We start from the raw sequence: 22,648 nt of genomic DNA, 5'->3' as shown, positions 1-22,648 counted from the left end.
ACGTTATGCTCCTCTTAATATTTAACCGATGCAGCTATCAGAACTCTCCAAATACTTATGAGTCCTAAGATAGTGTATAAGCTGTTATTTTTAATAATTCAAACACAGAAATATTTTGATACATTAGCAAAACACCCTTTCGACTTGTGAAGCTTGAGGGAAATGACAGGTTGGTTTGTGCTAGAGGATGCTCCATGGTATTTCTGCTGTTCTGCCCCTTACTCCTGATACTTTTGGTGTCATGGCTGAAATCAGTGGGCTAAATTCATCATCCAGAAGTTCTAGATTGAAATCTGTGGGCACGTTGGTGCTGTCTTTTTTAGGTTGTGGCTTTTGGAGAATGTTCTACCATTTTTAAAGTCACCCACAGAAATGAAAATTTCGTGACAACTGAGTGGTGTAAGTAAAAGAAGGTCATGTTGTAAAGCAGTTAAGCTGGGAATATGACTATATGGTATACAGCCTCTAGATTACCCATGGCAGTGGGGAAGTTTTCTTTTGCTGTCAGCAGAAGCAGAGAATTACACCTTGTTTTAGCCATACCAGTTGGGAGTGTGAGTGTAAAGAACGCACCTAGTACTGATGTGCAGGCACTGGGAATCTTGCCGTGAAAGGTCCTCCATCTGATCATTTGAACTTGCCCTTTCTGTTCAAAATGGGCTGTGTTAGATCCATAGTTACTTCCCAATTAAATGGGAAGGCTGTATTAATCTGTATAATAAGATTTGAGGTGGCTAAATGTAAAGCACTATAGCAACACAAAGATTATATAACTAAAATTACGTTTTGAGGGGGAGAGTGGTGTGACTGGCACATACCTCCTTCCTTGCCTTGCAGAAGGATGGAGAAGGGGGTTCTGAAGAGTAGCTAGTGGTGATAGTTTCTTGGGTGTAACTAAGCTGTGTGCAGCTGACAAGGTTAACAGTGGCACCTAGTGAAGTGTTGTGCTTGGTTGCGGTCAGAGAGATGGCCATGAGGGGAAGTAATAAGGATTATGCCATCCATACGGTCTAGCTAATTGTTTTGTCTGTAATGTAACTCTCTTGTCTTCAGTTTTAAAACCAACAACAAATATATACTGTTTTCCCAGCCTAATGAATGCCCGCAAAGCATGTAACTCTGCATGTTATCAAAGTGGAAACTTCCCAGTGTTACTAGGATAATGTAATATCTTCGTTATTTTCTACAGGAAAATGAGGGGAGAGAAGCTTTGAAATCTATTTTGTTTCTACTGATCTAAAGTAGATATCTTTAGTTGAATTTTTATACTTGAGGTGTAAGATTTGCTCTGTGTGTGCTTGCTCATTTATTATTTCCTTAGTGTCTAAAAATGTACATAGCTTCAGTGATATTTTCTTAACTCATATAATGGTAAAGTAAGACAGCAACAGAAAATGGTACTAGAGAGATGTGTTTGTGTTTTTTTTGTTGTGGTTTTTTTTCTTTTTTTTTTTTAAATTGTGATGCATAGCTCCGGTAGTTATTCTAGCTTTCACTGGACTTTTATTCTTTCCTCCACCCCACCCCACCCCCCCCCCCAAAAAAAAAAAAAAAAGGATTTTGGTGTTGCTGTACACCATTCAGAAATATTTTCTTAGAACAGAAATTTCTGCTGACATGTCAACTTCAGACTCCATTATAATGTCACAACTACAGGTTCACAGCAGGGTCTTGCTTAAGACAGATAGTGACGCTTGCTTAAGACAACACTTAAGATAGAGAATAAATAGATTAGGTAGCTGTATTGCACAGCTCTGATTATGTTATCTACAAAATCAAACTCCTAAGGGTTATAGCTGTATGGAAAAAAAAAAAAAAAAAAGAAGCACATTTGGTATTTCTTTACTGTTGATCCAAAGTGGCCCCAGAGGTGCTGAGTCACATGAGTGAAGGGTTGTGAATACAGTTTTGAACATAATCGTCACAATTTGTTCTTGTCTAACAGTGCATTTTAGACTACTCTTGGTTTTCAGATATTTTTCTTGCCTTGAAATATCTGAAAATTGCTTGTTATGTAAGAAGGATAAGAACAAAGCCCTATTTGTATTTATAACTGATTTTTTTTTTCCCCCTAAACAGGAATGAACATCTGCACAGATGCTCTCAGTGCAAAGTTGCTAAATACTGTGGTAAATCTTGTCAGGTAAGATGAAAAATAACAGCTGTAAAGGGTTGGAGAAAACAGCCATTTGAATTCTTCATTTACAGGGTCTCCATGCATGTAGCACACTGTCATACCTCCACACTGCAATTTCTTAGTTGTAGTTATGGACAGAGTGTGTAAACATGCTGTCCTTTTTTATTTGAGAATTTTTCTAGCTACAAATATAACATAATCAGTGCAATAGACAAAACTAAGCTGAAATGTGTGGGGTTTGGCTATGCTTTGTTAGAGGAGGAGGAATAATTCTTCAGCTTTGCTGGCTGTCAACTCAAGGCTCCAAGTCAATTTTGAAGTAAACCAATTTGTATTTCAAGAGTAATTTTTATCATGGCAAAGTATATATTTCAGTTTTTTTAAAAGGAGATAAGGGTCAAGAATGTGCAGAGAAGAGGTGGCCTTGGGCAAAACTGCATCTCTGAGGAGATTTTCAAGAAGATAGAGCCAGGCTCTTCTTGTGTGCCTTGTCCTGCCCCTGTACATGGCGGGACAAGGGACAACAGGCTTAAGTTGAAAACAGAGAGGTTCCCGTGGGGTATAAGGAAAGGCGGTTGCACCCTAGGGACAGCCAAGGGGTGGAACAGGCTGGCCAGGGTGTTTGGGTTATTTGCGTGCTTTGAGGGTTTCCAGACCCCACTGGGTAAATTCTGAGCTGGGTCTGACCGCAGAGCTGACCCTGCTTTGCAGCTAGAGATCTCCATAGGTACCTTCCAACCTGAATTACCCTGGGATCCTATCCTGTGAAACAGTTCTTAAAGGTGTCTTAAAGGCTTTTATATTTGACTTGTGTTGTCACTTAAGCATATGCACCGAAGTTGGCAGGACTTGGTACTGAGTGGATGTAGAAGGGTAAATGACTGTAAGGTCTTACACAGCAGAGAAGCAGGCAGCTGAGATGTGAACCATGAGGGTAAGATTTGAACCATGAGGGTTGTCTTACAGATCCCTTAAATATTTAAATGATTCCTCTTAGCTTTGCATTGTGATTTCTGGGTTTTGGTTGCTTTTTTTTTCTTTTTTTTTTTTTTTCCTTAAATAAAGAAAAATGAAGAAAGCTAACTAATGGTCAAACCAGACTAGTACTGATAGTCTATTAAATGTACATCAATTTAACTTTTAAAGTCCTTGATATTAAAATGATCTTTTCACATATCATGTGCTTCTATAAACAATTCTGCCTTAGTATAATCTACAGTATTCTCAACATGCCAGAACCCCCTCCTTTTTGGGATTAAAACATATGGAGAAGGAAAGGAAGATGATATGTCATTTTGATTCATTGTATGGCAAATGTGTGAAACGTACATTAGGTGCTTACTGTAGCATCAATAATAATGCCACAGGTAGATTTATTATGGGAGATCATAAAGGAAAATATGACTGTGAAGAGTATAAAACCCCCAGAGTATTTGCAAGGTAAGTTTAAAACAAATATCTGCCAGGGGAGTCATTGGTAAACCTTCTATTGGTCAGTCTCTAATGGGAAATGAGACTGTGCTGGCCCTGACCTAATACCCTGTCCCAGTTTAGGTGTAGTGGTAATGAAGGTAGGAAATGGGGCTTTCTCCTTGGGGAAAACAACCATGTGAACATGTTTCAGAGATTCACAGTAGATAGCCTGGAGCCATCTTGGGTATCAGTGTTTTGTGCTTCCAGCGCCAGTGTTCCTGTGCTTGGAGCCGTCCACAGTTGTAGGTGGTGTTTTCAGTGAGACAGGTTACGCTGCTAAAAGTAGTCTGCACTTAAAATGCTGTGTATTTACTGTTACATAATATCTTGAACTGTTCATATCAATATATTTGTATTGAGTTAATATTATATAATATCCTGTGCTATTAGGTAGCAAGTGAGAATAAATGCAAATTTTTTTTTTCTAGTCAAAACAGTGAGTTTATTGGGATTGACAACTCAGGGTAGGTGATCCAGGTAAAACTGAGACCAGCCAGATCCGTTTGGTTTTGAGGACTGTCCTCTCATTCATACTACTTCTGATAAGCTAGCTACACTACTGTGCAGCTCTGGTTTCATAGCAGATGTTAGCAAAGCTCTCCTTGGCCAGGCCAAAGGCTTTGTGCTCTACTTAGCTGCTGTAGATTTAGTGCAATTCTTTAATATGTGTGCTTCTAATTAAACTAATTGCTGAACAAAGTAAACAACAGGTTATTGAATGAAATTGCAGCTTGCACATTTAAAAAATTGAACATTGGCAGAACAGGACTATTTTAGTTTTTTAATACAAATAACTTCAGAATTCAAATTGTGTAGTTGGATTTACAATTTATACTTAGTTGCAGAATGATTTGATTATTTTTGTGTGTGTTAAATTAATCTTACAACTGAAAATACTTGGCTTATGCTTAAAAACTGACAGTTTTCTGGTGAATGCATTAAATGAAATCAGAATGCATGTAAAAATCTGACTTAAAAAAAAGAGATTAAAACAGAGTAGCTGAACTAGGTTTAGGGTAATAGTTGACTTTGTTAAGGAAACTTCAAAGTAAGCACGTCAGGGGATTTCCATGTTAGGATGTACCAATATGAGCCATTTTAAAAGCTGCAAATACCTTGTAAAAATCTTCATTTGATTTAAAATGTCAGATGGTTAAAAAAACTGTCTTTGGGCTAACCTATAGAAGACAAAATAGTCTTCTGAAAGGTATTTCCCTTTTTGGAACTTAGTGTGAAAATTGTTATCCTTTAAGGAGATATGTAGGCAGAGCCAGGAGTCCTGATCAAAACTATACGGGAATTCATAGTTCCAGTTTGTAGAAATCTCCATAATGTCAATATTGAAAATTTCAAGTGAGTTGTGCCAAATTTCAAATCCCGCCCCCCCCCCCCCCTTTTTCTTTTTTTGTCAGGCCAATTGAAGCACTTTGCTTTCACTTTTACCACTTCAATTCAAAAAATATTAGAAGTGTGGTACTGGAAGCTATCACAAGAGATTCTTTGGACTGACCTTTTTCAACTCAATTCTGATTTCAGGATCAAGCATATGTAGACCTTTTGTTTGTAAACTCCAACCCCCTCACCCCCCCAAGCTGGACTTCATAGACTTTTGCCACTCTTTGACAGGTCTCTGTTGTATCCCCTTTCCCACTTGTTGATGCTGAATTTCCTGGAGCTGCCTTCTCACAATGTTGGTTGGGTGCCCCTTCAAACCACTTCTGCTGCTCATAATTAGTGCTGTGATCTCCCCTGGCAATGTTTATTAATTTGGTGCATCCCATAGACAGGGGACCAGTGACAGAAATGACAATCCCTGACAAATACGAGAGTCATTTCAGGTAGAATTCAGAATGTGTCATTATCAAACATCATTAAAATGGCTTAATTAAAAAAAAAATATTTTTAACAAATCAATACCTTACAATGGAAAAAAATCCCACTTTTTTTAAAAAACGATCTCTAGTCTTCAGCTGCTTTTTATCAGCAACTTAATCTGCAGGAAACATGCTTTTTTTTTTTTGAACCTGCTTAGGTTCTTTCATAGGGTTAGGGAGCACTGGGAGACAGGGATAGCATATGTCTGTGCAAGAATGGATGCACATTGGCAAACCAGTTTATCTAAAAATATCAAGACCTTGCAGGTAGATGCGAGGGGCCTTTGCCAGTGCCCTGAGCCGGCAGGAGATGCTCCTGGGCCTGGGCTGGCCAGTGAAACCCAGTAATGCTTTGATGCTTGTGTGGTGCTGGTTTGGAGCTGGGAGGGGGACAGACTCTCAATCTGCCACCACTAAACCGCTATATGCTGCACTATCTCCTAAATCATGTGGGATGCTGACCTTTTCACTTGCATAAAACCTGAGGATTTGTACTTGACTGAGAGAGAATGATCTGGGAGGAGGTAAAAGGGATTTCTGAATTACTAAGTGTAGTGAAGCCCAGAGGAGGGCTGGGCACTGCCCTGGGCTGTTGACTCATCTTTCTTCGCCTCCTTTTCATAGCGTTCCTTTCTAACAGGGGAAAAAATAAATCTGCAACATTCAAGATCTTCTGTGGCAGGGAGCAAGAAAGGTTGTACCAGGTGGCCGTACCTCTGTGCTGTAGTATGTATACTGTAGTATACTGCTCGTGCTGGGTATGGGGTATAGGAACCTTGACTGAAAGCCAGGATGTGTAGAGTTAAAAAAAACCCTCCCCCAAAGAACTGCAGGACTAATATAAGCCCACCAATAAGTATCGTTAGAGACTGATTTTAAAAATCGGTCTCTCCAGAGTCACAAATCTTCATGGTTTCATATTGTTCTGTGTTGTATTGGTAGTGAGAAGAAATATTGTTGAATTTCAAGACACTAAAGGCATTTGGAGCTGCCCCCCCTCTCCCTGGCCAGCTGGGAGGATGTGAATGCCAGTCTCCGTTCCAGCGCCCCTTCTGCAGGGGAGTCGGACTAATTCCTTTTTGGCGTTGGTTTCGGCCAAAGCGCTGTTTTGCAGAAGGCACGTGTTTGAACTGTTCTTCTCATGTGGGAACATGTCTCAAAGAAATGTGGCATATGATGCTGTGTGGTACTGCATTTTCATCTCATTAGGGCTTTATTTGTTGGGTAAGCTATTAATCATTTCGTTGTCACCTCTAGCATGCTTACAAATCTGTGCAACATTTATGTAGGGAAAAAAACTGACAGATAGAGGCTCACCCCAAAGAACAATTTTAGTTTAAATAGGATAAAAATGCCAATATAATTATATTACCCAGAATGTTGTCTGGACATTTACAAGCATGACCTTGTTTCTTCTAGACAGGAATAATTCTATTCAGCACTAGATACTTTAACTTTTATTTGTCAGACAGCATGTGACATAACTGTATGTGGATTAATGCCTTCTTGGTGTCATTTTTTCCCCTTTAGAGTTATGGGTAAAGGAAATGAAATCACAAATCTCCCATGTATCTGAAAGAAATAAAAAGTCCAATTTATTTATTACGTGTAAGCCAAAGGGCAAAAGAAAAAACTTGAATGAAATGGAATAAATGCTGCTGGTGCTGAAACCTAGTTACCTGAGCAATTCCCCCATTTAAACGCAGCTTAAGAAATAATTGTGATAGTCTTTGTAATCTTACGCCAGTGTCTACAGGTGTGATGTGCACTTGCACATATCACTGCCATTCCCTTTTTTTTTTTTTTATTACTGAACATGTAATTTCTTTATATTAAACATTTTATCATTTTCTGTGTGGCAGTTACCTAACAGAAGCTGTTTTTCTGAGTTTGTGCTTTGGTTTGTGTTTTTTTTTTTTCTTTACTGCATATCTATAAGAAAATGCCACTTTCAGAAGCCCTTGGTTATTTTGAGTTCTTGTCATTGTAGCAATTTTTTGTTGTGCCTTATTTTTTCAATTTACTTTTAAAAAGTATTTGAAACAGCTGGGTGGCTTCAAATATATACTGTGAATATGTAAATAAAATGTGTAAATATGTACTATGTTAATGAGTTGGGCTTGGAGTTTCTGTAAATTATAAACAGAATTTTCAGCTTGTAAAGACACAAGGCAAAAAAAAAAAAAAAAAAGTGATCAGAAATTTACTGTTTCTTCCAACATGTTTCTTTAGCTGAAGACTCATTCTTGTTCCTCTTCGGCAATAATTTGGGAGGGACCAGTAAAGGGAAAAAATTTAAATAAATCTCAAACCTGCTCTAGGTGAACCTACCTTAGCAGGGGGTTGGACTAGGTGATTTCCAGAGGTCCTTCCAACCCTGACCATTCTGTGATTTCAGTATATAGCAGCTTTCCCTCACCTTGTTATCCTGTTTCTTCTCTGCTATGGAAATGTTAGTCATTGTCTGCTACTCTAATAAAAGTGACCTGTGAAACAAAAATTGCAGGTTCAGGTATTACATGCAACTAAAATATTTTTGGTTCCATCTGTGGTTTGGTAAGTTTTGGTTACAGTGACCATTCCTGGTCTGAACTGTGAAAATATCATCGCCAGTCCTCCCAGCCATGGGCATTCATGCCTCATCAGCTCAGGGATCTTTGGGGACAGTTTCTGCAGCATGGAAAACTTGACCATTGCTTTAGAGCATCTGCATTTTGTTGAAGTGGATAGGCACTGAAGGCCTCTGTGGTCTCGATTGCTGAGTGAATGCTTGCCTAGAGTGCTGTGTATGTTGGCAGAATTAGAGGAAATTTTTGCATCTCTTCTAGTTCTGTCCCGTCTTGTGAAGTATACAGCTCCATCTCTTTTTACCACAATGAAATGAGAATTAGAGCCTGTTTTTTTTTCCCTCTAATACAAATTTCAGCTAGCTGGAATGGTGATATCAAGTTGAACTAAGCTGATGATGCTATTTATAGCACGTTGCATAAATGTAAAGAAAATTATTTGTGTAGCAAGAACATGGGACAAAAAATGAAGGTATTTGTTCTAGGTTTCTATGCAGTTCTCATTCTATCTTTGTGTTCCTAAAGGCATCAGATAAAATGCTTGAAAAAGTATGGTACAAACTATGTTGTCAGACAGCAGCATGAAGCAGACTGAACTAGGGTTTGTATTGGCAAGGAACTGGACTGGGAACTTGGCCGTATGGTTTTTTGGTTTGTATTTCTCTTAAGTTGTCTTAAAGGTAAGGTTAAATTCTGGAGTAGCATAATGGTGTCATGAACCTGCGCTGCTGTAGCTCCAATGTACTTAGTATCAGTTACACAATTAATTACATCAGAGGAGGGATGGAATGGCGGGGTTAGTTTGAGTGGATAACCCAGCCTACCCCTTTTCACAACACTCATATTATAGCTGCAGTCTTAGGCTGTGCTGGTAAAGCGTGTGTGCGCTGCTGTTTGTTTGGCAGTCGGCATCTGAGGTTGCCTGTGTTGGAGGCTGCCAGTCAGTGGCCATCAGTACCTGAGGAAGGTCCCTTCCTGGTCCTTTGGAGCTGACTTTCGGCTCTGCAGCTGTTCCTCCCAGCCCGGCTCAAGGGCTGTGATGCTATTGTGGCTCTGGATTGCCAGGTCCAGCCTGTGATGAGGCTGAGCATGTTTGTTTTTGTGCATATATAAATGCTGATAACTACATATATATAAAATATATGTGTATATGTAAAAAAATAATGTTAAGTAACGCGCAGTTTTTTCTTTCTCTTTAAAAAAATCGTAATAGAAAGAAGCTTGGCTGGACCACAAGCAGGAATGCAGGTGTCTTAAGAGCATCGTGCCTAATTTTCCTCCAGACTCTGTGAGACTTGCAGGCAGGATTGTTTTTAAACTAGTAAGTGGCATTTTTTATATTTATTCAGTGTAGCAAATACAGATAATACTTTTTCACTCTTCATTTTTAATGTAATTAAGAGCTAGAAAGCTGAAGTGACTGGGATTACTGAATACAATTGGACTTCATATTGCATTACAAGATTACTGATTAATTTGCAGAAATGCTGAAAGGATCAAGAGATACTAAAATGGATGCAATTAAGCTCAAGGGACCTGTTTTTCGACTTTCTCTTCCGATGACTGTATGGTAGCTTTTTAAACTTAACTCTGCCTAGAAGTAAAGCACAGAGGGATGCTGTTTTATCTTCGATACTACTGAAGTTAATGGTGCTTTTCCATTAATTTTGCTGGGAACCTCATTCAGCCTTATTTGGGTGCATGGTAAGGACAGATACACTGTTAGCTAGCCCTTCCTTTAGAGGGCACAATGCATGCTTTCAATGTTGGGTTTCCTTAGTGTAATTTACTTTTTTTTTTTTTTTTTCTTTTTCTAAACTCTCATGGAAGTCCTGGGTGTTTGACATTGCCGTGGTTTGATTCCTTTATGTAGACTAAATTTTCTGTAAGGTTAAGCAGCTTATGACTGTGTGAGACGGTAAATCTAAAAGGATTTGCCCATTTTTTTGCTGACCCTGCCATGATGCTGTCTGTCTTGGGTAAAAATGCATGCATTTGTTGTAGTCTGAGGTGATAAAATATGATTTCACATCTTAATTTATATGTTGTTGAGAAGAGTGTGTACATGATTGTTTTTAAAGGACAAATATGTACCCAGCTATACTGTGTGTTAATTGTAGTCACATGAAATCTGAGACTGCTAACCTCATAAATTGCTTTCAATTATAGTGTGAAGGGCCAAAATAAATTACAAAGGGTAAGCTGCCAAAATAAATAAATAAAATAGTAGAAAGTGTTACATAACACTTCAGGTTTTTTTTTTTTTTTCGTCTAGTTTACACCAAGTATGGAATGACCATATTTATGTTGATGCTGTTAGCCTTTTGTAATTATCTTACAGGCATGTCACATTGAATAATCAATCTTGTAGCATGTTTTCAAGATAGTGTGTGCTATGTGAGTGTTAATTATCTATTTTTCTCTACAGCTTAGACAATCAATGTGCCTTTCTGAGAGACTCTACTCTTTTTCTGATCTTCAGTCAAGTAAGTAGTCGTCCAAGTTCTGCTTTAGAGAATTATTTTCTTGCAGCTTGCCTTCTGAGGGTCTGTGCTGTAGAATAACAGAATGAAAGACAAAACCTGCTAAAACCTTTGTGGGGAACAGTTTTTTCAAAGATCAAGGGAAAAAAACACGTGTATCTTGTTCAAGCTAAACTTCCACCTGATTTTTTGGCTTTAATATTTTGTCTCATTTTATAGTGTACATCTTACCTGTTCAGTTTTTAATTTACCTGATGTCTGCCTTACTACATACAGTGGCAATATTTTTACTGTCTTATATTTTAGAAAATACATATATATTTTTACATAGAGCTTTTACTTTTCCAATATTTATTGCTGTTGCATAAAACATCAAAATAACTTCCAGAAAAAGGAAAGAAATCTAAAATTTACAAGGGATATGTCTGTTTTCTATGTGACTTTTTTTCAATGGCGCAAAATGATAAAATTGTGTAGATATTTTAGTGGTTTCACAAGTTTTAACTGCTTGGGTGGGAAAGGATGCTCAGTATAATCTCTCAGCAGAGCTAATGTTGGAATAGAAAACATTTTTTTTCCAGATTTTTATGGTAGCCTAAAGTTTAAAGACTTACAAGGGAAGAAATACATCCTTAGTTCATTCTTGCGTCTTGCTTAAAGGGATTTTCTAGAGAGTAATGTGAACGTTTTGATTACTTCTATAGTTTTTAGCATTATTCAGACCTTTGGCTATAAACCGGCTTGATCTATTCATACAGTTAGGCAGAAATAAAAATCACATAAATATAAAAAAATACAATAACTACTGTTATGTTTTACCTCTGTACATCCTGACATTCTGCCGCCTTCTCCCAAACTGCAAGGGCAAAAGACCTTAAGAAGGCAATGAATTAAAAGGGGGGAACAAAATAAAAGAGGGAATCCCTTTCACTAATTTAAAACAGCAGGATTTTCTTCCATAGGTATTCTGAAATCGTGTGACAAAAAATTATGGGGAATTAGATGAGTACCTGAATTAAGAGCAGCATTTCCAGATACTTCAAATGCACTTAAAATGCTGAAGACTATTGACTTCTATGCTTTGTGGCACTGCTGGGATCCAGGGAAAAAAAACAATTCATAGTGCACTATTGTACCAATGGCTGTTGCACAGTGACATGGGAGGAACTGGAAGGAATTGAAGAATTTCCCTTTGAATATTGATTGCCTGTACAGCAATTGTCTCTAGTGTAGACAAAGATTTTTGGGTAACTGCTAATTCCATACAAACTGAGGTTTCTTAGTACCCCTCAGGAGATGATCTCAGCTTCCCTTTACTTGACTGGAGACAAGGGGAATAGTGTGATAAGTTGTCTGGAGAAAAGCTTGTATTGCACAGGCCTGAGCTGAAATGGGAACATTGTACAAAAATCTGTAAAATAGTCAGAAGCTTCTACTCAAATTCTCGTTTTGAAGGAAATGCTGATATGACCTGTGATACAGGTGGAATGACTGTCCTCTCACTGACACAGAAACAGCTGGTCAATAGCAAGTTAGTTTAGCAGGAGGCAGATGAGAAATCTGCATCCAGTGCTTCATCTGTATTTACTCTTAACAGCTTTAATAACAATTCCTGTGTTATCTTGTTAACTCTAAAGCACAAGGTGTTCAGTACTCCTAGACATTAACTGAAGTTGGTACTTTACAGGATACACTACAAATGGCCTATGACGCTTGCATAATCTTACGTAAAGGTTTTGGCTGACTCTTTCCTTCTGCTGTTTTCACAGCTTCCTTGCTAGAGTGAGTAGATGTTTTTTATGGTTTTGTGGTTAGAACAGTTCCAAAGAGTATTTTGGGATGGTGTGACAAGTTGTAGTAGCTGTAAAGCTTTCTGCTGCCTCTGTATCCTCAAAAAGCTACTGTTATTGATAACTTTTTTCCCATTTACTGCACGATTTGTGTTGATAAACATTTACTTTCCTTTGATGCTTGGTAGAATCCATAGGAAAGTCAGAAAAGCATTTTTGTTAGAGGCCTAAGTGTATAGGGGGAAAGATTTCATTGGAAGGAGTCACATGAACTGCAAATACAGGCTGTGGTCTTCTGAAACAAGAAACTTCTCAGGAAGTGCCTGTATAATAGGAGATAGTATTTCAATACTAATCAAAAATATAACAGAATTGTAATTGATACGCCTTTTTTCTACTTCTTGTTTTTCTTTTTTTCTTCTCCTTTACACTGTTACTTTTCAATGTTACTTTATACGGTTGGGTGATTTTCAGTGTGGGAGACAAACTGAATAAAAGCATATGAAGTTTTAATCACTTATTGAGTAAGTATCTGATAAAATATATAATACATATTTTTTTTTTTTAAAAAAAACAAAAACAAAACCATGTGGAAACATCTGGCCCTTTATGAAGTTTTATTCCCAGCTTCATAGTTCTTTCAAATCCATTGTGTACCCTGAAACTCAAATTAAATAGGAGGGGTGTCTGCGTGCTTTGTTACTTCCAGTTCTCATTTATTATAAGACAATTCCTTACTTATGAGGTTCTACAGGCTTGCTATCTGTTATGATCATTCAGAAGTCAACTTTATTTTAGCCTAACAAGATTCAGCATGCAGCAGAGAGTTTGTGTACTGGACTATGGGCAGACCTTTTGCTACTTTACTTGTATCAGCATCAGAGCTGCATAATTAAATCCCCATGCCTTATTTAGAAAACTTTCCACAGGCTTTTTGTACCATTTTCTTTCCCACGATAGGGTTCTTACACAGCTGAAAAAAGTTTCTTAAACACAAAATGAAAATATTCTCAAATTTCCTTTCACTTTGCTTTTGGCCTTTGCTTCTTGATGTGATGTGAAAACCAGGTCTCGATCATTTGCCGTTAAAGATCGCATGGGACTTTTTGCTGGGATCATTAGCTCTGATGTCCTGGACGGATTCCAACATGAATGATTGCATTCTGCTCTCATCTCTGTCAGTTCTCCCTGAAGTTCCAGTTGGAGTTGGTGTTCTTGTTCGTATCTGTCCTAAGCTGCAGTGTCCATTTATACCATGCTGCTTACGTGAATCCTCTTCACCATTCTAGAGTTTTTATTTGATAACAGTGAAGCAAATCTTGCCTTCCTCTCCTTGTCGTAATACATTTTGCAATGTTTGTCAGGTAGCTTAAGATGAATGAGGTGATGTCTTGAAAGATTACATTTGAAAGAAGCAGCATCTTTAGTTTCAAAGGACTATTACATAAGAAATACGAGTATATGTTTATGATTTTCTTTAAAAAAATATTTAAACTTGACTTTTCCAGTCATCTAGATGTTTTCTGCTTTTCTTGCGGATACAGTCCTCATAGATATGATACTTTTCTATACCAGAGATTCCCATACATTGTGAGGAGCCCACATGTCTGGATTTCTAACATGTACATTCATTCTGGTTTGCATGATCACCCTCAAATGTCCACACTGTTAAGATGCACGTGGGTAGTGCTGTGGGTAGCTATAAAAAGGCAAACACTTTAGTTAGGTGCGTTTTGTGCCAGGTGTGGAGAGGCATATCTCAGCATTCTTAGTACTAACTGGTTTGAACTTTGTGAGGAGCTGAATCTGATTATTCTGGGAGAGCATGTCTCTCCTTCCCTAAATCTGGTAGGGGCGCACCACTCTTAAGATTCCTCTGGAGGCATTGCTTGCTCAGCATGTTGCAGAGTCACTCCAGGCATGGCTTGTAGATGGCATTTCAGCAGCAACAACTGACCATTGGAATTAGTCCAGGTCTTGGAAAGCGTTACTTTATGCTGAGATGGAAACAACAGATAGATAATATAGATGTTTCTTGAACTCTGTGTGTAGCATGAAGGAGGGGTACATTTGCCATAATCCAGTGTACTGGTAGGATCGCCTCATTCAGCGAGGCAAGGTGGCCCTCAGTGACTCCAGAGAAAGTCTAAACGGAACCAAAGTGTTTGCAAATAAGGAAACCCACACCAAACTAGAAGAAAATTGTGGCTGGTTCCACTGGAAGGCTCCTGGCTGGTACCATGGGTACTGGTCATTTTAGTAAGCCAGCATTTAGTGCTCTGCCAGAAGTAGTTCATAGGAGATTATTAAAGCAGCTCGCTTGTGTGGTATGTGTGGAAGGGAAACTTTGCGATAGCCAATTTACAGCCAACAAAACAGCCAGTATCTTCAAGCAGAGGGATGGCAGGTGGGATAAAGCACAGAAACCCCAGTATTGTACGTGCCAGACGGCTGTTTAACGAAACTCAGTGACATCTGCTTTAATTGCATCCTCTTTTTAAGTGAGTGACTAGGAGTTAGCTTTAAAGAGGAATACAGATCTTGAATTGTCCTTCCAGGAGGCCAGCAAGCTTGGGTCTAAAGTCTGGGAAGAACCTTTCCTGGTAAAAGGTTACTTCTGTTTCCATTAAGAATAGATGTTTAAAATAAAACAACAATTCATCATTATGCAGAGATGAAATTCATTCCTAGTCCATGATAATCCTCTTTGCCTTTTGTTATAGACTGATTCTTGAATCTGTTCACCTTCACATTTTCCATTGTTTTGTGCTAACTGGAAGGAAAAAGATGATGTGAAGTGGGGTAATTGGGCACTGAATTTACTAGGGCAGCTGAGTTTCACTTTCCATGTTACCAGTGACCTGATGCATGTGTGATCACTTCATTAGAAGATAAGGCACTATGTTTCTTTCTGCTTCAGGCTTCCTATCTGTAAAGCATGAAAAATGGTGTCTTAGTATTTAATAAATTGATATTTGCTTAATATTCTTCCATACCCATCCTGTTTACCAGCTGCTGTGTAGGAAACTACCTTTGTCTCTAAAATACCCTTTTTATCTGCTGGCATAAAGTGTTTCTGACATCTATGGAGAATACAGTATAATAATACACACAGCTGCAAGGAGGAAGGTTCTGCTGCATAAACTTTCAAGAGTGCATTTTTAATGTTACAAACCTAGATGCCTAATTTTCATATCTAATGCTTTATATCTGCTTACAGCTCTGTTTTATCTATTGGCTTTTGATCTTTAACTCACCATTGCATTCTTATGATATGGCAGGAGCAACCTGATAAACTTTTCTGTGTGTTGAGAGGTAGCTGTCACAAAAAATGACAAATGTCCGCCCTCCCGTCAAAATTGCCCTCTGTTAAGATTAATTGTGGGACTGGAAATGTCTAGACTGTATGGCTGCCATTGGACATCTTTAAAATGTTGGTGAAAGGTTCTGTTTATGACATGGTGTGCTTTTTTCCCTTCCCTCTAAGATATTGAACAGTTAAGTGAAGAAATGAAAGATGGCCTCAGGCACCTTGCGCAGACGTTGCAACTGTATTTGAAAACAGAGATCCAGGATGCGTCTCACTTGCCACCCGCGACTGACTTTTTTCAGATCTTCACAAAAGTAAGTGTTAAAATGTGATTGCTTGACAACCCATAAATTATCCTTTCCTTGTGTTCTTGATTTATTTTTGAGTTGGGAGTTCAATAGATACAGCCAGAATATGATATATGACAAAGTTAAATCAAACTTTTAATTTTTTCTGTTCACTCAGTATTTAAGCAGAAGTATAGCTTTTATATAATTGCAACACTTCAAAATTAAGGCAGCAGCCAGAGGATATTTTTTCTTTTCCATTTTTAAAGTATTATATTAAAGCTCCTGGCGGGTGGAGGAATTTGCATTAAAAACCAAACAAGTTCAAAAACAGTTGAGTCAATCAACCTCAGTAATTTTTTTCCACAATGTTAAAGAACATATAGGATCACTCTTTAGCCTAGAATTTTTTTGCAAAGTACGATATCTTTGTACATATACTCCCATCCCGTTATGTCATTTAGTGGTATGTGCTAACGAGTGTTTGTGACAGTACTGTATCCCACAAACTGCCTTCTCAGAGGCTGTGGGATCATCTATTCTGAATGGCTACATGTAAAGTAATAGAAATTAATTTCCACAATATGTACAATGTCTGTTATGTTACTAACTAAATATTGTTGGCTTTTGCTGTACATATTTTATTGCTTTCAGTTCTGAAAGCTTAATTCAAACAATACTAGCAGAAATAATTCCGATGAAGAATAGTCATAGTTTTTAACTTGATTTCATCTTTTTGATTTCTAATTTATTGATAAATTCTACCATAAGATTTATCTTCTCATGCATGTTTTACTTGTTTTAATAAACATTTTCTTATGCAGCAAGTCAAACTCTTAGATGTTTTTCTTCTGTTATAAATAAGAGACTTTTTAAAAGACATTGAATAAACACGCAATATATGGTTTTTACATTTTTTAAGTTTGTTTGCACAATCGTGGAATCTTTTTTGCTATGGACAGAAGGAGTAGGAATAATATAATCAACTGTAGTGTTTTTTTGGATTTTTTTAATCGGTGATTAGACTGCTAGGATGTAAAGTTGAATTTTCCTGAAAAAAAAAAATGCAGGCTGAAATACATTCAGCCAAAAGGACTTGTAGATAAAAACCTTTATGCACTACTTAGTCTCCACTCAAACTGTTTTACTGTCTTGTGTTGGCATGCTGGTTTGGTCTATGTTAGATACATTTCACATGAAATACACATGCTGTGTTATCTGGTTTAGAAGATTTGTACAGCTGAAGATAAAACTTGAGTATCAGAAGATGATCACTGTCTAACCGGTTTGAACTGAGTCGCAACTTGTAAGAAATTCTTCACAAATGTTGTTGCCTTCTATGTAATAATAAGCTTAAGATAAGCTGGCTGTGGTGGTTTTACAGGAGCAGTATGATGATTGCTCAATATATTGGAGCACTAGTGAAGAAAAGATCGAAGCTTTTAATTTTTTTTTTATGTACACACATGCATAAGCATCTGAACGTATGTGCACCTCCTCTTCCCTCACATGTGTTTTACTAAGGTGGTGCAAGCGGGCATGAAGGGCAGAATGAAAGTCAGAACTTCCCAGCTCCATATCCTGATAACTGGAGAACTAAGAATGCTCCTGTTAATGACAGCGTTTGTCCCACTATAGCATCGCTATCACAAAGATATTTTTAACTCAATGTATTCCTTATATTGCCTGTGAATTTGTCCCTACCCTATTGAATATACTGCAAAGTACAGAGTTTTTAAGTTGTTGTTGACTTTTCTTTTTTTTTTTTTCCTTCTGGAAATTCAGAGGCTCTCAGACCATTAAAGTAGGTCTCATTTCCTTCTTTTGCTCATTTTGCTGAGTCTGTGTGACAGTCTTTCCTAGGAAAAAGGACAGCAAATGATATAGAACTATCATGGGTACAGGTACTTCGTATCACTAATAATAAAAATAATTGATAGAAGGGAAAGAAGAATCTGGCACAACAGGTGAGTTGGTAGGGAGAAAGGAGCTGTCAACTAAATATACTCATATGCTTTACATGGGAGTAAAATTAGTACCTCATTTGGTGTTCTGTCAAACACAATGCTTTTTGGAAAGCTCCATTGTCATTTTAATTTTCCATGTGGTAATTTATAGCCTTCCCAATTTGGTTGTTCAATAAGTGTGTTAGGAAGCATGGCATTATACTAAAATATGATTTTAATATGACCCCATCCCATGTGAGGTAGCAGCAGGCATTTTCTGTCGCTTCCATAGACTGTTTTTTGGAAGAAAAGCTGAATGTCAATGCAAAAAATACTGTTGTGGGTTTGTTGGTTTTTTGTTTGTTTTGTTTTGTTTTTCCCCTTAAGCTGAATAGGATGCTTACTCCCAGCAGGTAAAATTTGAGGCTTTGGAATTGCAAAGTCTCTGATAAAAGACTTATGTGGTCTTTTCTCTGTATTGTAACTCTAAAAAAGACCAGCTGTGATGACTTCGCTGTGTGGTCATAGATAAAGAAATACTGCAGATACATGACTTCAAGATGTAATCTTGTTTTCCCAACCTCTTCCAAAATTCCTTTCAAGTTCAGTAGGTGCTTATTCTAACATTGAACTTTTTTGGATCAGTTCTTTCATTGCATGCCACAAAAATATCCAGTCAAAGGTCATTTTTTATTCTGTTTGATGCTGAATCCTCAAGAAGGAAAATAAGCAGACAGCCAGACAAAAGGGAGAAATGGTCCTGCAGTCCTGCAGTGAGATGACTGAATTCCAGATAGTTCTTGGAAAATCTCCAACCTGATTTAGGTCAAAAGAGTTTCTCGGAAGCTCTTTTAAACAGTCCTCCTTCTCTGCTGGCCATTGCTCTTGCTTTTGTGAAAATTAATTATAGTTTTAGTCACTTGCTTGTGACACTTAATAAGCAGAGAGTCCCCTTGAGTGCAGACTTGTGGAATCTTCCCATCAAAAGTCAAAGCAAGTGTTGCCATTTCTTTCTTTGGGTATAGAATTGCACCCCACTGTATGTTGAGTTTGCATAAAACGTGTGGAAAGCATCAGCTGTACTGGATGGAGAGCTGTTTCAGAAGGGTGGTATACCTTCCTTTTTGACAGTGTTGCCCTGTCCTTATTAGAAAATTTGCTTTTGAATCAACTGTCCTTTAAGCAGGAGTTGGATTTTTTCATTCTTGCTATCTGATCACTCTTTGGAAGCTCCAAGTTAGTTAGCGTGCCACTTATCAAGGTTGTGACTGTTTTTAAATTCTGATCCTCAGTATTAAACAGAATTATCTGCAGTTAATTACGTGTTAAGGCTTTAACTCCACTGAGACATTTTCTAATGTCAAGATAAATTTTTGACACTCTGGTTTTATGGTTTAATGATGTTTCCATAACCTTGAGATAAAATCAGTCCTTGCTTTTTATTCTTCAGCTTTTACTTACATGTGCGAGGAAGTGGCCTGGAATCCTGTGAGACATTTTATGGATGCAGGATAAGGAATTAATTTTTTTTTTGTATACATTTGTGGTTCTTTTCATAATAGCAGACAGAACCACGTAAGCTACTTAAGACATTGAATGAAATCTGCATGTTGACTGTAAAACTGTGAGTGATGCCACTGACTGGAATCAAGCCTAAGACAACTCTTTTTATAGACCAAATATAGACTTGGTCTCTTACATAGAATTGCAACTACTTATACTGTGTTTCATACTGTGTCTGAATTGACTTTTTGAGCATTATGAAATTGTCTGGAAAAAATAATATTTTTTTCAATTAATAAGAAAAAGAAGAGATTCTTATGTTAGATAAAATGGTAGCTGTTTTAAAGATCTAATTTCAAATCCTCAAATTTACAAAAAAGAGTAAGATATATGCAACTTCTGTCATTAAGTAACAGTAAGGTAGTAAAATTCAGTGACATTAATGAACTGTAACATGACAGATTTCTAGAGCAGTTTAGTAATCTTAAAACAGAATTTATTTGGAAATGGAAGGTTTTCTAAAAGATGATTTTATGAAACAGTTCATAAATTTTTGGGAAGAGGGTGCTGGATTCAAGATTCTTGGGAAATCTATAGAGCACAAATGATATTTTACTCCTGAAATAGTGATCTCCCTAATTTTTCTGCTATGCAAAATTTCACTTTCTGGACAGTATCTTAATTGCACATAGGGTGATAGGGATTAGAGAATTTTTAGCTTTTCGAAAGTTTTAATCTTTCCTACAGTTCCAATCTTGCCACTTTATTCTTATAAGTAGATTCAACTTTGAAAGTAGATGGGCTGCTTTCAGTCAGGTCACTAAAAACATCACGCATTTATATATGTGAGGGATGAATATGCCTCATGTTCTGCTGGTGGTCTGCTGCCCACCACCCTCTTCCCAGGTGCAGCCCTACTCTTTCATTTTCAGATCAGTTTAGAATCGACATAAATCAATGACAAAGGAAAAACAGGTCTAAGTGAGCAAAGAGATGTAAGTCTAGCATAGGATGAAACTCTGTATCCATATACATCGGGAACATATGTGCATCTTTTATATGTCAGGGGTTTTTTTTGTTTTCTACCATTTTTTTTCTAAGGTTTGTGAAGTTGAAATTAAAGTGAAAAAGAGAAACAAGTTTGACGCTGTATGCTAGTCTCTGTGTACCCACAGACAGTTTTAACTGAAAGACTGGTTTTCTGTTTAGGCTGTTGGTATAATTGATTGTATTTTTAACAGAAGTAGTAAGGAGGCCACTGTAAAGTGCAGGGGTACATGCCTCAAGAGACAAAGTGCCCTGGTCCCTTTAAAATTCTTTGTTTATTCTTCTTATCAAAATTTAAATATAGTTTACTTGTTCTTCTAAGTTTCAGACCTTACTACTTATTCCACTCAGTGCTTTGAATGAGTTCCTTTTCAGCTTAAAAGGTATTAATACAAATTTTAAAAAATCATGGTAAAGGGTTTTTGGTATGCATCTGCATAGGCAGAAGAGAACTGGGAGTTGAGCAGTGTCACTTGGCCTTAGTGAAGTCTGAATACTAGATTATGGTAATATATTTGGGTATCTTTTTAAGTACAAGTTGAAGGAAATAGTCTCACTTAATGATATGACTGGGAGAAGTATGTTTGATCTCCACATTGCTCCCTCAGATCTTACAGGCATCAGGTAGCACATGTTTTCTAAGAAAACCTTTGAAGACAAGATAAGCCTGCCTGGTCAAGATACTCTTTAGCAACACTTTTCAGTAGGCTACTCTTAGGATTCATTAGTTAACTTAGTAAACCATGTTTGCAGGGAAACGAAAGTGATTTGTATCAAGAAAGTCAAAAGAATTATTAGGATAAAGTTAAGGGTAAAGTTATGAGCAAGTTAAGAATTGTTAAAAGCATACAGGTGAAGGTTGCTTTCTGATGCCGGGTTGGCTGTTCCAATTAACTCTGGATGCATTTCTCAGTTTCCCTATGATTAGGAGGCCATGAAGTTCTTTATCTGGAGGTGACAAAAACAAGTGCATGTTTATCCATCACCACCTTTTGTTTAATTCAGACCTAATGTATGTTGCTACCCTGTGTCATGCAAACCTTTGTGTTTATGGTAAATTGAAGATCAGGCCAGTACTGACAGATTTATTTTTAGTCATGGCCCAGGAAACTATTGAGCCTAGGTGCTCAATAGACAAATCTTCTTGACTATTTTATTTTTGAGTTGGAGAAAGATATTCCTGCTCATCAGACTATATCAGAACCTTTTTCTCTGACTATTACCATCTTTAAATCTATTAACATGAGATCTGTTATCTTTTTATCTGAAGTACTATTGATTCAGTATTTCTGTTGATGGTTGTGCGCTCTCTCCTGTTCTCTCTGTGTGTAGTTTTAAGCCAGTGAAAGCTTCACACTTACAGCTGTTAAGAGCTGACTTGTGGCCATCAGAAATACTGTGCTCAGTTACTGCCTGAATAACTTCAGGATAATTTTTCTGTGCTCTGTTTCCAGTGTATTCCATAGGAGCACAACAAAACTAATTTTTGTAGACCTTTATACTTGTTTTCAGAGGACAGGAATGATCACTTTCCAAACATTTATTGTTGGTTCTGTAGAGCTGTCTTATCTAGCAAGAGGGGAGTTAGTGAAGGTCAGCCTCTGCTTGTGCAGTATGTAGAACCAAAGGAAATGGGAAAAGCTAAATGTATCAGGAGAAAACTAAGCACTGGTTTGTGCAGAATAGCCAACAACCAAGATTTAATTGAATATTGGATTTTATTGTTCCCATACTTTGACTTCAGCATTTTAAATTCATTTTTTTTATAATGATCCATTAACTGAGGCATTAGAAAGGTTTGGGTGCCCACACGTGCTTCCTGCCAAAATGGTTCCCTTTGGTTTGTTGGACAGGCTTGTGCAAGCCTGGGTGAGCCAGTGTCAGCTGATGGGCAGAGCAATTTGTCCCCTAGAGTTGAGTGCAGCACTAGAAAAAGTCCACAATGCAGACTAATTTCTGGCATAACTTGCCTTCTGCATCTTAGGTCTTTTGAGGAAGGATGATATTTCATAAGTGCAGGGAGGAGGAAAAAAGTCAGGAGGTTGTTTTGTAGTGAGGAAAGGTAGGGAAGGTCTTGGGGCTGTTCAACAATTCGTTTACTTGGTCTGGAATCACTGGGTTGTCTGCCTGGTATCCCTTGTTCTCCTGTCAGTTCTGCTACTCTTGAAAGAGTAGGGGTAAGTTGAAAATCTGAAGTTGACCTTGTTTTTCATTTATCTCTGTTTATGATT

At 37.6% G+C, this 22,648-nt stretch overlaps 1 protein-coding gene across 1 annotated transcript in view; it reads left to right on the top strand.

Annotated features, from left to right (window-relative positions):
* The window catches only part of SMYD3 (SET and MYND domain containing 3), a 419,814-nt gene that overhangs the window by 47,553 nt on the left and 349,613 nt on the right, over positions 1-22,648 (top strand). The window contains exons 2-5 of the mRNA XM_055714562.1: positions 2,080-2,143; positions 9,265-9,372; positions 10,480-10,537; positions 15,812-15,948. Coding sequence (XP_055570537.1) covers positions 2,080-2,143; positions 9,265-9,372; positions 10,480-10,537; positions 15,812-15,948 — 367 coding nt within the window. The remainder of the gene's footprint in view (positions 1-2,079; positions 2,144-9,264; positions 9,373-10,479; positions 10,538-15,811; positions 15,949-22,648) is intronic.

The sequence above is a fragment of the Falco cherrug genome, chromosome 6, assembly GCF_023634085.1.
Source record: "Falco cherrug isolate bFalChe1 chromosome 6, bFalChe1.pri, whole genome shotgun sequence".
In the NCBI taxonomy this organism is placed as follows: Eukaryota; Metazoa; Chordata; class Aves; order Falconiformes; family Falconidae; genus Falco; species Falco cherrug.
Note: the sequence above shows the minus strand (reverse complement) of the source record. Positions and strands in the feature narration are given on the sequence as shown.